The sequence below is a fragment of the Metopolophium dirhodum genome, chromosome 2, assembly GCF_019925205.1.
Source record: "Metopolophium dirhodum isolate CAU chromosome 2, ASM1992520v1, whole genome shotgun sequence".
In the NCBI taxonomy this organism is placed as follows: domain Eukaryota; kingdom Metazoa; phylum Arthropoda; class Insecta; order Hemiptera; family Aphididae; genus Metopolophium; species Metopolophium dirhodum.
In genome coordinates this window covers 40,896,927-40,910,153 of record NC_083561.1, presented here as the reverse complement: position 1 = coordinate 40,910,153, position 13,227 = coordinate 40,896,927, and the positions used below count along the sequence as shown (strand labels likewise).

At 28.2% G+C, this 13,227-nt stretch overlaps 1 protein-coding gene across 2 annotated transcripts in view; it reads left to right on the top strand.

The window, feature by feature from the left end:
- LOC132939222 (otoferlin-like) overlaps positions 1-13,227 on the top strand; it is a 160,227-nt gene that overhangs the window by 112,255 nt on the left and 34,745 nt on the right. For both annotated transcript variants that reach the window (XM_061006290.1, XM_061006291.1), the window contains exon 4: positions 11,164-11,489. In XM_061006290.1, the coding sequence (XP_060862273.1) occupies positions 11,164-11,489 (326 nt within the window). The remainder of the gene's footprint in view (positions 1-11,163; positions 11,490-13,227) is intronic.

Sequence of the window (13,227 nt, the reverse complement as noted above, 5' to 3'; positions counted from 1 at the left end):
TTATTTTAAACATTTGTAAAATATTGAAGAAATTTCGGGGGGGGGGGGGGGGTCCAGACACCCTGGACCCCCCCCCCAGATACGGCCTTGCTGGTATACATCTAAACGTTTTTCAAAGTTGGACTTAATGAAATAAATATTCCGTTGATGTATGCCAACATTTCTTAAACAGAATGTATAATAGATACCATTAGAATAATTAATTTTTTTATTAGTTTTACTCTAATAACACAAATAGCCCACATAGTATAAAACTAAATCATGTTAAACAGAAGTATTCGGCCAAACATTGTCAAGAATACGGAATAAATAAATAATTACATAATAATGCAAAACATCGGTTATTTGAAAAAAAAAAAATATATTATTAAGTCTAGATTATTCATTAGTAATAATTAATATAAAATTTCTAAAATTAGCATTTAATTGCTTATATTTAATTAAAATCACATTTTTTATTTTTAATAGCCGTAATTTTTTTTTAAAATTTAAATCTTAAATTGAATATGAACGCACAGTGCTACCCCATACTTGTAGCACTAATATCCCTGTATACCTATTATTTGCTATTGAACAGTATTCCAGTAGGTTAACAGTCATTGTATCCTGTTACAATTTTAAATACTTAATTTTAGAGGTAAAATTGACATTTACATACTTTTCCTCCGATTCAGGCTTCTTGCGGAAGTATTTAATTATAACTATGAAACTATTTCATCGAGTATGATAATATAAAATAATAAATATTAATACACTCTTAAATACAAAAACTTACAAGAGATTTAATGCACATTGGAATTTAAAATAGCACCATAATATTATTATAACGTTCACAATTTGAAACTAACTTGCTTATTTATCTATTTTTATACAATTGTACTACAACATATACTTATAGATATAAATGTATAATTAAATCACCTCCGTAATAATATATACACTGCGGTATGTAAATAAAACATTATACATGCATGTTTTTCCGTAAAGTTCATATGAGTTGTTTTTTTTTTAGGGAGAGGGCCCTTGTGGCCTGAGGGACTGTAAATAAATTATTAGTTTTCGATTTAAATTAATCTTCAAAAGACCTAGGTATTTACATCACCACGTGTACGTGAGGTACAACTGCAGGGTGTGGCATGAGACAAGGTGTACATCATAGGTCAACAGAGGGTTGTTCTGAATAGTGACATAAACAGTTTCGTACTATGCAGTTTCATCTGTTTGGGTCAGTGTAGAATATTAAGTGGTTATAGCGAGGGGTCCTTCTAATAGTCCTAACTCAAGTACCTACCTAAGTTTATTATTATGATTTACATTTTTATTTTTCAGATCTTATAACATAATAGTATATACCATTGTACCTATATGAATTATGCACATTGAATATAGATTTTGTATTTACTTCTTATCTGATAACAACTCATATAATTTATATACCAATACACCTAGTATACTACCTAATAATTTAACTATATTATTGTTGGCCATGTGTGATGTCAATCGTACATAATAAATAAATAATATACACATATTAGGTAAGTATATATTTTTTTATAATATTTTTATAACTATACATTAAATTATAGCCTTAAATAGTTGTATCCTGATACTGTCCTCAAACATAAATTTGAATTTGCAACTTAATTGATAATTATGTTGAATTATAATAAGTTGTATTTATTTACATAAACATATTTCAATTATATGTCTAAATTCAAAAATAATTCATCAAATTGTCCTTACTATTTTTTTTTAAATGTTCTAATTTTATTTTAAGCACCATTATTTGTCAGATATTTAATTTATAGTTCACGTATTGTTTTACACTTTTGCTGAAATATTTAGTCATACTATATTGAAACTATGAAAACTTATTAAAACGTGTGGTGTAAAGATTAAACTATTAAAGGGTATCTAGTCGTTTCAATAGCTAGTAATTTTTCTGACATTAATTATGATGATTTATAAAATAGTTGGTGGTAACATGTATTATAATTTATTGTTTTTATGAGTAAAATGTTATAACTAAAGAAATGTATAAATAGTCTTTACAAAACTGTGTAGTTACATAAAAATAAAACTCATGAATTAAAATACACCCCCTTCCTTCTATAATAAAATAGATGGATACAATTTGTTGAAAAAAAAAATCAAGTACCAGATACTATATTACTACTATGCTTACCTACCTTAATTCCATATTACGATCAAGCAGTGCTATGATTACAGTTTACCTTTACATAATTATTTACCTGTATAAATTGTATCTATAACTAAAATATATTATTGCATTTAATTAAATATACATACTCGTTAAATTTTCCATTAGTTAAGGATTAATATGATGTACTATTGATGTTGAAAATAATAAAATTTTACTATGAAAAAATGAATTAGTGAAATAAATCGTGGATAATGATTACATTGGTAATCATAATGATTAATGTATTAATATGACTAATCTTCCTAATTAATTTTTTTTGTAGTCAAATTTTATGAAATAATGAAATTCGTAAATATTAATTAGTTATAGATAAAATGCATATAAACTGTAATCATCGGTTTGTCGTAGAATTACCAAAAATATTTAGAATCACTACTATCAAGTAGGTAATCAAATAAGTATTACATATTACTCATATTAGTATATTACATATTACATATAGTGTCATAGTAGGTACCTACATATTATTGTATAGTGCATACCATAATTATTAAACCATTTTATTAACAATGTAAATATTATAAGGTATTATGCTAAAACAGTTTGAAAAATATATCGTTTTGGATTGGAATATACAACAAGAATCTAATTTGTTACAAGTTTTATAATCCACCCAAAAATATGTAAATATATGCAAGCGAACGCGGCAAACCTCAGTTCAACATCTCTACAGCGAAACTTATAAAAATCTCATATGAACTTTTAAATGTATATTTTATGTTTTCCCGAGAAAAGGATATATTTCAGAACGATACATCAGTTGAATTAACAATTGTTTGCAAGTTACAACAGTAGAACTTAGAAGAGACTCCTGTAGTAATTTTATTTTTAAGTAGTAACGCTGAGCACTCTATAATATGAAATATTCTACATTTACACTGCAAAATAATGAAGTTTAGTAAAAGAGGAAGTAATTATAACAAAGAACATTGTTCGTACACTTCATTATTTTTGTGTATGATGATTCTAATGAGCAAAATATGTTGAAATTAAAAACAATATCGAATTAATACATGACTTGGGCTGCCGATAAAAAAATACAACTTTAAACCATTCGGTTGTATTTTTCATGTTTTATCGTATTTATCATTGTTCTTGGAATTATGTCTACGTTTGTTTACGAAATACAGATTTAAAAATTCATTAACTCAACAAACTATATGCAAGTTTTAAGCTTATTAGTATTCCTGAAAAAAAAAAAAAGACAGCAATTTATGATAAGTATAGAACTTATTGTTTACCATGTCTTTGTTGTAAATCTTAATTAGGACATTGAATTATACATCAAACGTTTCAATTATAATAAGAGAATTCTCTTTCATAAATTTTATTTTTATTTATTTTCATTATAATGTAGTATATAAGTTCTAATCAAAAATCTAAATGTCGGAATTATCGGACCTTTTGTAAAACGCCAAAATAATACTTAAATGGGTTACTTCGATAAACATTTTCGTTGTTTGAAGTGAAGTACTTATACAATTTGCCTTTAAGGATAAACCAACAAACAACGCTTATTTTGTCTTAATCTGACTCGTATAAAACAAAGTTGTATTAATCAAAGTTGTATTAAGTTAAAAATACATACGGTGAAACCTAGGTTCTTCTAAAAAAACCTTTATATTTTCTTGAAATAATAGTCGTTTATTATTTGAGTTTTTATATTATGTTATAAATATAATATCAGTTAACCTATTCTTTTTTTTATAATCCATACAAACAAGAGAAAACGTGATATAATGGTGCTAAAATCTTGGACTTAAATTAATTTACAACAGCTATCCAAAGGGATTTTTCATTTGAATCACCTCTATATAAGCCAGACGCCGCTATTTTTTTATTATTGTTATTTATCTGAAAACAACCGAGCTCAACTAAGAATTTCCGTTTCACGAATGCACTATTTAAATAACTGGGACATTTAAAAATTACTTCTTTAAAGTAGAATATGTGAATCCCCCCCAATAAAAAACCACACAAAACAAATGTGACCCCAGCTCTGATAAAAGTCAATAGGTAATACGGATATTCGTCGTTCGTGATGTGTTTCATTCATTATATGAATCGCTAAGGGAGGTGATGTATAGTCATACAATATATTTTAAAACAGTTCTGAACGATATTCTGTTTAGTATTTTAGTATTGCAGTAGAACCTTGATTATACGAATCCTCTATTATCCGAACAAATATCAAATGCAATTTACGTATCCGAACGTCAATAAAACCCTATTGTATAGTTCTTATACACCCAATCATGTATTTATTTGTATAATGATTCAATATTGTTAATAATAATAATAATAATAATAATAATAATAATAATAATAATAATATATCGTATAATATTATGTATGTTTTTGCGTGATATGTATGCACGTATTAAATATTGTATACAGTGAAACTCTAAATACCGGACACTCTAGGTCGCCGGATCTTGTCCGCTATATTCGGAGGTGTTTCCTATTCGGAGACTTCAAATAATGTAGAAAGTTTGTGGTTGGTTCTCAAGAAAACATTGACTATTGAGTGGTGTCCGCTTTGGGAGGTACATCAATATAATATGATGCAATATGAAATATGAATGTACCTACCTATATAATATTGAAAAAAATTCCCAATATCCGAACTTTCAAAGTTCCGAACGCGCGGTCCCAATTAGTTGGAATACCATCAAAGTATCTATATAATCAACTTATGTATTTAAGTTTTTTCAATGATTGTGATTCAGAGCAAAGTTAATACTATTAAAATCGTGTTTGTAAATCGTATCTACGAAAATATAAATAACAAAAGAAGTAAGTCCGATACATAAGAAATGATTAATAATTGCACTGAATTTTATTGATAAAATCAATTTTATTTAACCAGCAATAAATCGAAATTTGGAAATATGAGTGTCTTAAATATTGTTCTCTTATGAATATTTTATCTTTTTTTCCAGATGATTTATTTCCTTCTAAGCGATAGGGATAAAATGAATATTCAACGTTTTTATTTTATATCAAGAGAGCTTACAAATTATTTTAAAAAGATATTTATGTGGAATCAATATAATCATTTTATTTTATTCAATGGTTTGATGTCCGATATCATTTAATTTCAAAGTTTTACTTATTTCGTTTCAAAAAGAGTTAGGTATCTCTAAAAAAATTCATGCTATTTAGCCTGTTACAAAATATTATTATGAATAATATTATTTTAAACAAATCACTGATAATATAATATTTTAAACAAAGAAGGTCGTTAAGTGTGTAGTGTGTATTTTTCTTACTTTTGAAGAAATATAAGAGGCTATTAATAACACTACCAAAAATAAGACTAACTCGTACATAATATTCATCGTTCAGCAATGGTTGAACATTAATTTGTATGTAAACATATAAACATAATATAATGTCTACATTCGCCTAGCATAATAGGTTGATATAATATTATAATTCATAAGACGTGTACTATAAAACATTATTTATTATAATGAGCGTTAGGTTATTGCAGTTCCATACAACCCCAAAAAAAGCACTTAAGGTGACAAAAGAGCACTTAAATTAGTTTAAAAACTATTTCAAGAGGTAGGTAGGTACCCAATTTATGTTTAGAAGTTATCAAATACGTAAGACTATAATATTCTGGGTCAGGTAAAATTTTGTGAACATTATTTATGCTCTAGGTCTACTCGTTTTGGAATTACAACAAATTAGAAAATCGTTTAATAAGAAATATAATTTTACAAGTGAAATGTAATAAAAATTTGACATTCATTAAAAATGGACGTGACTTTTTGGTAAACTATGTTTTTTATTGTTCATTGTTATGGATAGATAAACTTTTAGAAGAATCATATTATACTCAATTTTCAAATCTTAGATGTAAAAATGAAAGTTTATGAATTTCTAACCACGAAATAGTTTTGAAATTTTCACGATGTTGAAGAATTATTTATAAGAAAAACTAAGATGCATAGACAATATCTCACATCTATAAATAGTTCAAAAAGAGTCAAAATATTTTGAAATGTATAAAAAATGCTAATATAAATATAGTTAGTGAACATTGCATGCATCTTAGATAAGACCTGTTATTACGGGTTTTCCTTGATTACCTTAAAAAAAAACAAAATCAATTTTGGTCAAAAACTAGTTTTGCGTACAAATTTTAGTTTTCACCTAATTTTCTTTTTTGTTTTTCCCAAAGATTAAGAAAAGTATAGGAAGTTTTTAACTTTGACCTCTTATAAGAACCAACTAAATTCAATTTGCTACTAGAAACCACCTCCAAAGTTAATAACCGAAAAAATATCTTATACTACTGATCGTGTATATTATATGAAAAAAAACTCATCTTTGTTGTCAAGTCAATAATATATCATCGTTTCACTCAGGATCTAATCTGATCAAGACTATATGTAAAAAATAAATGAAATAAAAAAAGCAAAATAACATTTGTGTATTATATTCCATACACACCTAGTGTGAATCAAACTTGTAACTGAAATAGCTTTGTATTAGAATGATTGAAAAAAAATAAAAATAAAATTGCTAAAAATCTGAACTTTTAGGTATATTTAATATAAATGGCATAAATCCTTCCTGCGTACACTGTTTGCATATTGTTAACATTAAATAGCAGTAACTATATATTAACGCATTAGAGTTGAATTTTTGGGACTCTATTTTACTAGCGATAGCTTAACTGGATATGTTAATTAAATTAAATAATTAATTACTGCAACTACAAAAATAGATAACCATGGAAATACACATATCACGAGAAAAGATTTCGCAATTATGCTGATAAATATTAAATACAAATATTTTATGTTTTTAGTTTTACTTGAATGTGTTTCAAAGTGTACTCCAAAATTCGGTACTTACATATTTTATATAATATAATATATATATTTTTATTTTTATAAGAATTTTACAATCTATTCTTAACTAGAATAATAAGCAAATGTGACAAAGAGTATTTACATGTGAATATTTTGAGGGAAGAACAATTAGTGACATTACCTATTTTGAATTGTTTTTTTTTAACATATTAAGCAAAACTATTTAAGTTTCAGCTGATAAAAGGTCGCAACACCATCTACGTACATTTATATTTTAAAATAATATTCACGTAGGTAAGATAAAAAAGAAAAAAACAACAACAAATATTTATATTGAGTTATTAAACAAATGTTGGAAAGTATGGAAATAAGTTCTTAAAGTTGTAACGGGATTGATTTAAGTTAGACTGAATAATAATAACGACGTTTTTTTGAAATAATAAAATTATTGATGAGTGTTATGATAGTAACAATCTCTTTTTGTATCTATAATTAAATTAATTTAAAAATACGCAGGAATCTTCTCAAATATTTTGAAAAGTAGAAATTTGAATAACATTTTCACGGTTTTGAATAATTGAGATTTTATAAATGTTGAACGTGTATTATAAGACGCAAAACAAAACAAAATAATACGATACCAGCTGTGCGTAAACTTTGTTATTCGCGGTGCTCCTCACGTACTATTTGTTTTGTGAATCTTTAAAAGTTAACTCGACTGAGAAAGATTGATATTTAATATTTATTAAATTGTTCTTCAAGATTATGCTCGTGTTTGATTTGAAACTATTACTATAGTGTTAAAGACGACGCTTGAAAAAATTTCAAAGACTTGAGATGGAAAGAAGCTATCTAGCTATCTCAACAAAGAAAATACCTAGGTATCTTAATATTTTCTTAAATGCACGAAATTAAGATATTTACAAAAGTTTCACACCTGTACCATGTACCATAGGTACCTACATGATAAATAGTCCACAAATACCTTCAGTTTGATTCACTAAGCTAACGACATAAATCCTAAGTACAATTTATTACCATTTTGAGAATCGTGACGGTAAAATATTTTATAAGAATTAAAATTACCATACACATTGAATAGGATCACTATTTATCAAAACATATTTTAAATATGCGTAGGCACCTACGTCTTATAAAAAATACAATAATATTATATTATATAAAGATTTATGTTATAGCTGATGGTATAATATTATATATACTGGAAACAAATAATATTATAATAGGCGTGTAAGTGTACTTTTTTTTTTTTTAATTTTAAACACGTTTATGAATTTAGAATTTTTTTTTATTACAATTTCCGAACAACATTTAGGTTGAATATTTGCAAAACCAGTATTTTTTTATTTTTTTTTTTTGTAACAAATGAATATTCATGAGTTAGTTGAACTAAAGTGAGTTAAAAAAGCAAATGCATTTTAAAAATCAATAGTTATATTCTAGTACTTGCGCATAGTAAATAAGTTGTTACTGGTATTTGTAAAAGCCCAAATGCTAATAAAATTGTATAAAAAGATATAGAACAATGTTTGAAATTATTAACATAAAAGCATTTCTATTTTGTTTCAAGACGATATCCATATAAATTGCTATTTTTAACAGTTATATAAAATATTTCAAAAACATCAAGGTCTGATGAGTTACAAATTATTACTTCGCCTATAATCCAATAAAGTTAAAATAAATTCTGAGTACATCATACATACCCTTTGAATTGTTAATTTGTTGACTTTTGTCTGTTTTGTTATGACACGCGTGCATAATTCATATTGTACTGAAAATGAAAATATCATTCTCAAAATATTCATTAAAGTTTAAATAATCAAAAAAGTGTATTTCATCCAGAATTCCGTACCACCTTTATAATATGTATTTAACCATGATTTAATCATTTTAAAATGACATTAATTCATTATTATTTATGAATAACTTATTACAAGTTACAACAACATTTTATCGTATCTAAAATTACTTTTTTTAACAATAATCTGATCATTACGGCGTAAAATTGGCTGTTATCTCCTTATAGCCTATGCCCTATAGGTACTTAAAATAGTATACCTACTAGTATTAGTGATGGGCAAAATTATCTTGGTCTTGCAGTCTTGGTCTTGCTGCAAGACCAAGACCAAGACTACGAATTGCTTTGCAAGACCAAGACCAAGACCAAAACAAGACCCACACTGCAAGAGTCTTTCAGTCTTGCAATATTTATTGTAATTTTTTTTTTGAAAATGTTCTCAGAAAACACGTCATTTAGTTGAGGTTAAATGAAATAATTTATTAGGTATATAATAAAATTGTAATATTGCATTGGACTGTACAACACGTTCCAGGAATTGAGGAAATAACAAATTATTGAATTATTGAAAACAAGATAAGAAATAATTGGGTACCACCATAGACATATTATAATAGAATATATATGTCTATGGATACCACTATAATAAACAGTATAAAGTGGTTTTGTAGCAAATAGCAATACAGAAATTTAATGGAATAATTTTTAGATACCGAATATGACACAAACGTTGATGTGCGAGCCGTGAGCACATACAAATATTATTATAATAATAACACCAGTCACCAATATGGGCGATACAGTATATATATAAACAGATCACATAGCTGCAAAATCTGAATTGACTAGTGACCTGAGGGAGTAGAAAATTACAAAATCAATTTATAAAAAGTGTATTAACATAATAATTATTTATAAATAAGTGCAAAATGACATATAACTGTTTATGTTTGAACTTTGAATTATATATTTATTATATATATATACATAAACTCTTTCTCTCTCTATACATGATATATATATATTGTAAAATATAGTTATACCTTAGAGATAATAAACAATTAACAAACTCTACAAACTCATAGCATAAATAGAGATCTTTTTTTAAATATTGCAAGAGTCTTGCAGCAAGACCAAGACTTAAAGTGCAAGACCAAGACAATAAATGGCTTTGCAAATTTGCAATACCAAGACCAAGACTGAAGGGGGGTTCACACTTACACCGTGTCGTGTTGAGTCGTGTGAAAAATTTTCTCTGATTGGCTGAACCGCGTGGTTCTATTGAGGTTTACCATATAGTATATTATCATAATTTGATCACACGATACCACAGTAACCAAACGATACCGCATAGTTGAATATATTCAACTTTTGGCCGTGTGGTTACAGATTAAGTGCAGAAAAATGATAACTGAAAAAATAATAACATTTACTGGAATTGATAATAATTTTGGTATCGTTGGTATTGTATTTTGGTATAAAACCCACGAAACGATGATGATCGTGATAAATGTGATCACACGATCATAAAAACTAGATACAACACGACACGACACGGTGTAAGTGTGAACCCCCCTTGAGTCTGCAAGTCTTGGTTTGCCCATCACAAACTAGTATCACTTCAGGTGATTCTCTCATGAATCCGATAAATGTACTATTTCTAATATGATAATTATTTTAAACCATACTTTTTGAAACGTGCATTGTTCAATAAACTAAGAAACACTTCTTGCGTAGGTATAATTTTTGTGTTAATTTTATCATAAAATGCATTCGTAAAATACATGTTGAAAACCAGCGACCCTGCACTCAGTGTTCGGAATTATCTAGATAATTATTTGTTCATCTTTTATCTTATCTAGATAAATAGTTACAAGGTATCTAAACATTCATCTTAGATAATTTTTTCACTAATCTAAATAAATTCATCTAGATACATTTTTTATTGATAAAAATCGCGAAATTGTACAAACGCATTTTAAATATTTGTATAGATTATCAAACCAAGTTTATGGTTTATAAATAATGTAACTAAAATATACCAAACTTTAAAACCCATTTAAAAAAAATTGTATCTTTTCTTTTATCTAGATACGTATTTTGAGTTCCATTATCTTTATTTAGATAAAAAATACTTATCTAATACGAACACTGCCTGCGCTCAGTTTTGTTATGAACGTATAAATTACGATCCTCGGACATTCGCCTTATCTCGCAACCGTTATGGTTGTGCGTATGGAAGTCACTCGATACAATTACCTATGTAATATTATTATGTCTGTTTACAGATCACCATCGATTTGGACATCGAATACTCCTCGACGAACGACAGCCGGAACCGGACGCCGTCGTTGTTCAGCTCGCGCCCAGAGTCGCCGACCGAATCGACTGACGAGCGGCAGATGCTGTTGGATGTCGAACAAAACATCGCCAACCTGGAGAGGACGTTCACCGATAGCCGACGGTTGGGTGAACGGCAACAGGACAACGAAAACAACGGCGAGAAGGAAGTCGTAGTCGGTGGCGGAAGTCGGACCGCGCCCAAGAAAGGGCTGTTCCGGTACAGCTCGTTTAGTTCGGACAAAGATGTCGGCGGTGGAAACGATCGGAAAAGGTGAGACGCTCCCTACCCATCCCCTCCTATCGTAGACGAATATACGAAAAGTCTGTGAGCACGAGGCACGGTCGTTTATAATATAATATTATTATTTACGGCCAGAACGAGACGAGGCTTTTCCGGAGACTACGACTGCTTTCAACGAAGCTTGAGGTCCATATCACGATCATCGTAGTTTCTATTATTGGTAAAACAACAATAATACTATTTCTCCACCGTTTCGCCTGGGTGGCAGACTGCTGAGGTGGAAAGACGTGTGCGTATCGACTATATGAATTAGTCTGGCTTCATACGGGGTCGTTAGAATCTCGTGTTCACAGGTTTTTTAGCCGGTTTGAAAGATATTATAAAGCCGTTTTGATAAAAAAAAAAAAAAATTCACACCGTATAAATGTACCTACATAATATTATTATAATACATAGTACAGCGGTTTTTTTTTTGTTATTACTCTGCTATATTTTCTGACCATACTCCCAGGTGTTTTTTGTTATTATTTTTCGTTTTTATGTAAAAATTATACAGCGTTGTCGATTAACAATAGGATGCGGGGATGCACCATTGTAAACACATTGTATAACTTTATATAATAGTCAGCGATGCGTATCCGTACGGATTAGACCTAATTATAAATACAGTCACATTTATTTTATTTGGATCAGTGATTTACTAATTGGCAATTTTATATCGGTAAATAATATGGGTATTATTTTACAGATAATCAGTACAATATAATACACTTTTTTGATGATTGGTAACAATTATACTGTATTTAGAGTCGCATTATTAAAGGTCGCAGCTTGAACTCGTATACTAACCTACTCTAAGTTATAGTATATGTTTTGTCCTTTCCTTAACTTTTGATTGCATCGAGTAAGAACTTCGTAATGATATCAAATTACTTAAAGAAAACCTTTTGGATATAAAGTGATCCATTTAGGTGGATATATATCGTCCAACATTTAAATACAGTGACGTAACAAAAACGCGTTTGCTAATAATTTATTCATTATATTTTAAGTTATTCTTTTTTAGTTTTTTGTACGGTTTTTATTAAATAATAAAATGGCTTACATTTAAACAAACTTAAAGTATAATCTAGTAGTCTACATCCCATTCATTGAACATGCCATACAATGGAATTGGATCATATTTACCACACGAATATCATAGAGCTTACGGACACAATGAAATAAAATATCAATAACGTCTTATATTTATATAGTACATATTATGAGTATAAGCCATGAATCATAACTTTTTTTTTTATTAAAAATAAATTCCAATCTATATACAATAAATAATTTTAGTGACGATGAATTAATGTATAATGATAATTCTACAATGGTGGAATGAAAGACAGGCAATCGTCCGGAAGATAAATTCAACAGGTTAATTGGAAGAGACAAAATTTAGTATTCTCGGTCAGGTTCTTTAGTGCGAGAAAAAAGGAGTTTGATTAGTGGATCGTGGTGAATTTGTGCTCTTTAGTGAAGTGAGAGGTAATGACTTTTTGGTAGCTGATTTAGTGTTCGGATTTTGAGGTCTTGAGCGTCCTAACATTTGAAAATTTAGCTTAATCCCATACTCGAATTCCACTTTAATGACCAGACCGATCTATAATAAGTATAATCGTAACAGGTTTCATAAATTATGAGTTTGAAGGTGGTTGATAATCTGGTGGATTAGATAAGTGGGCCAAGTCGGTTGAGCCTGCAGGTTTCAGCTGCTTTTCGT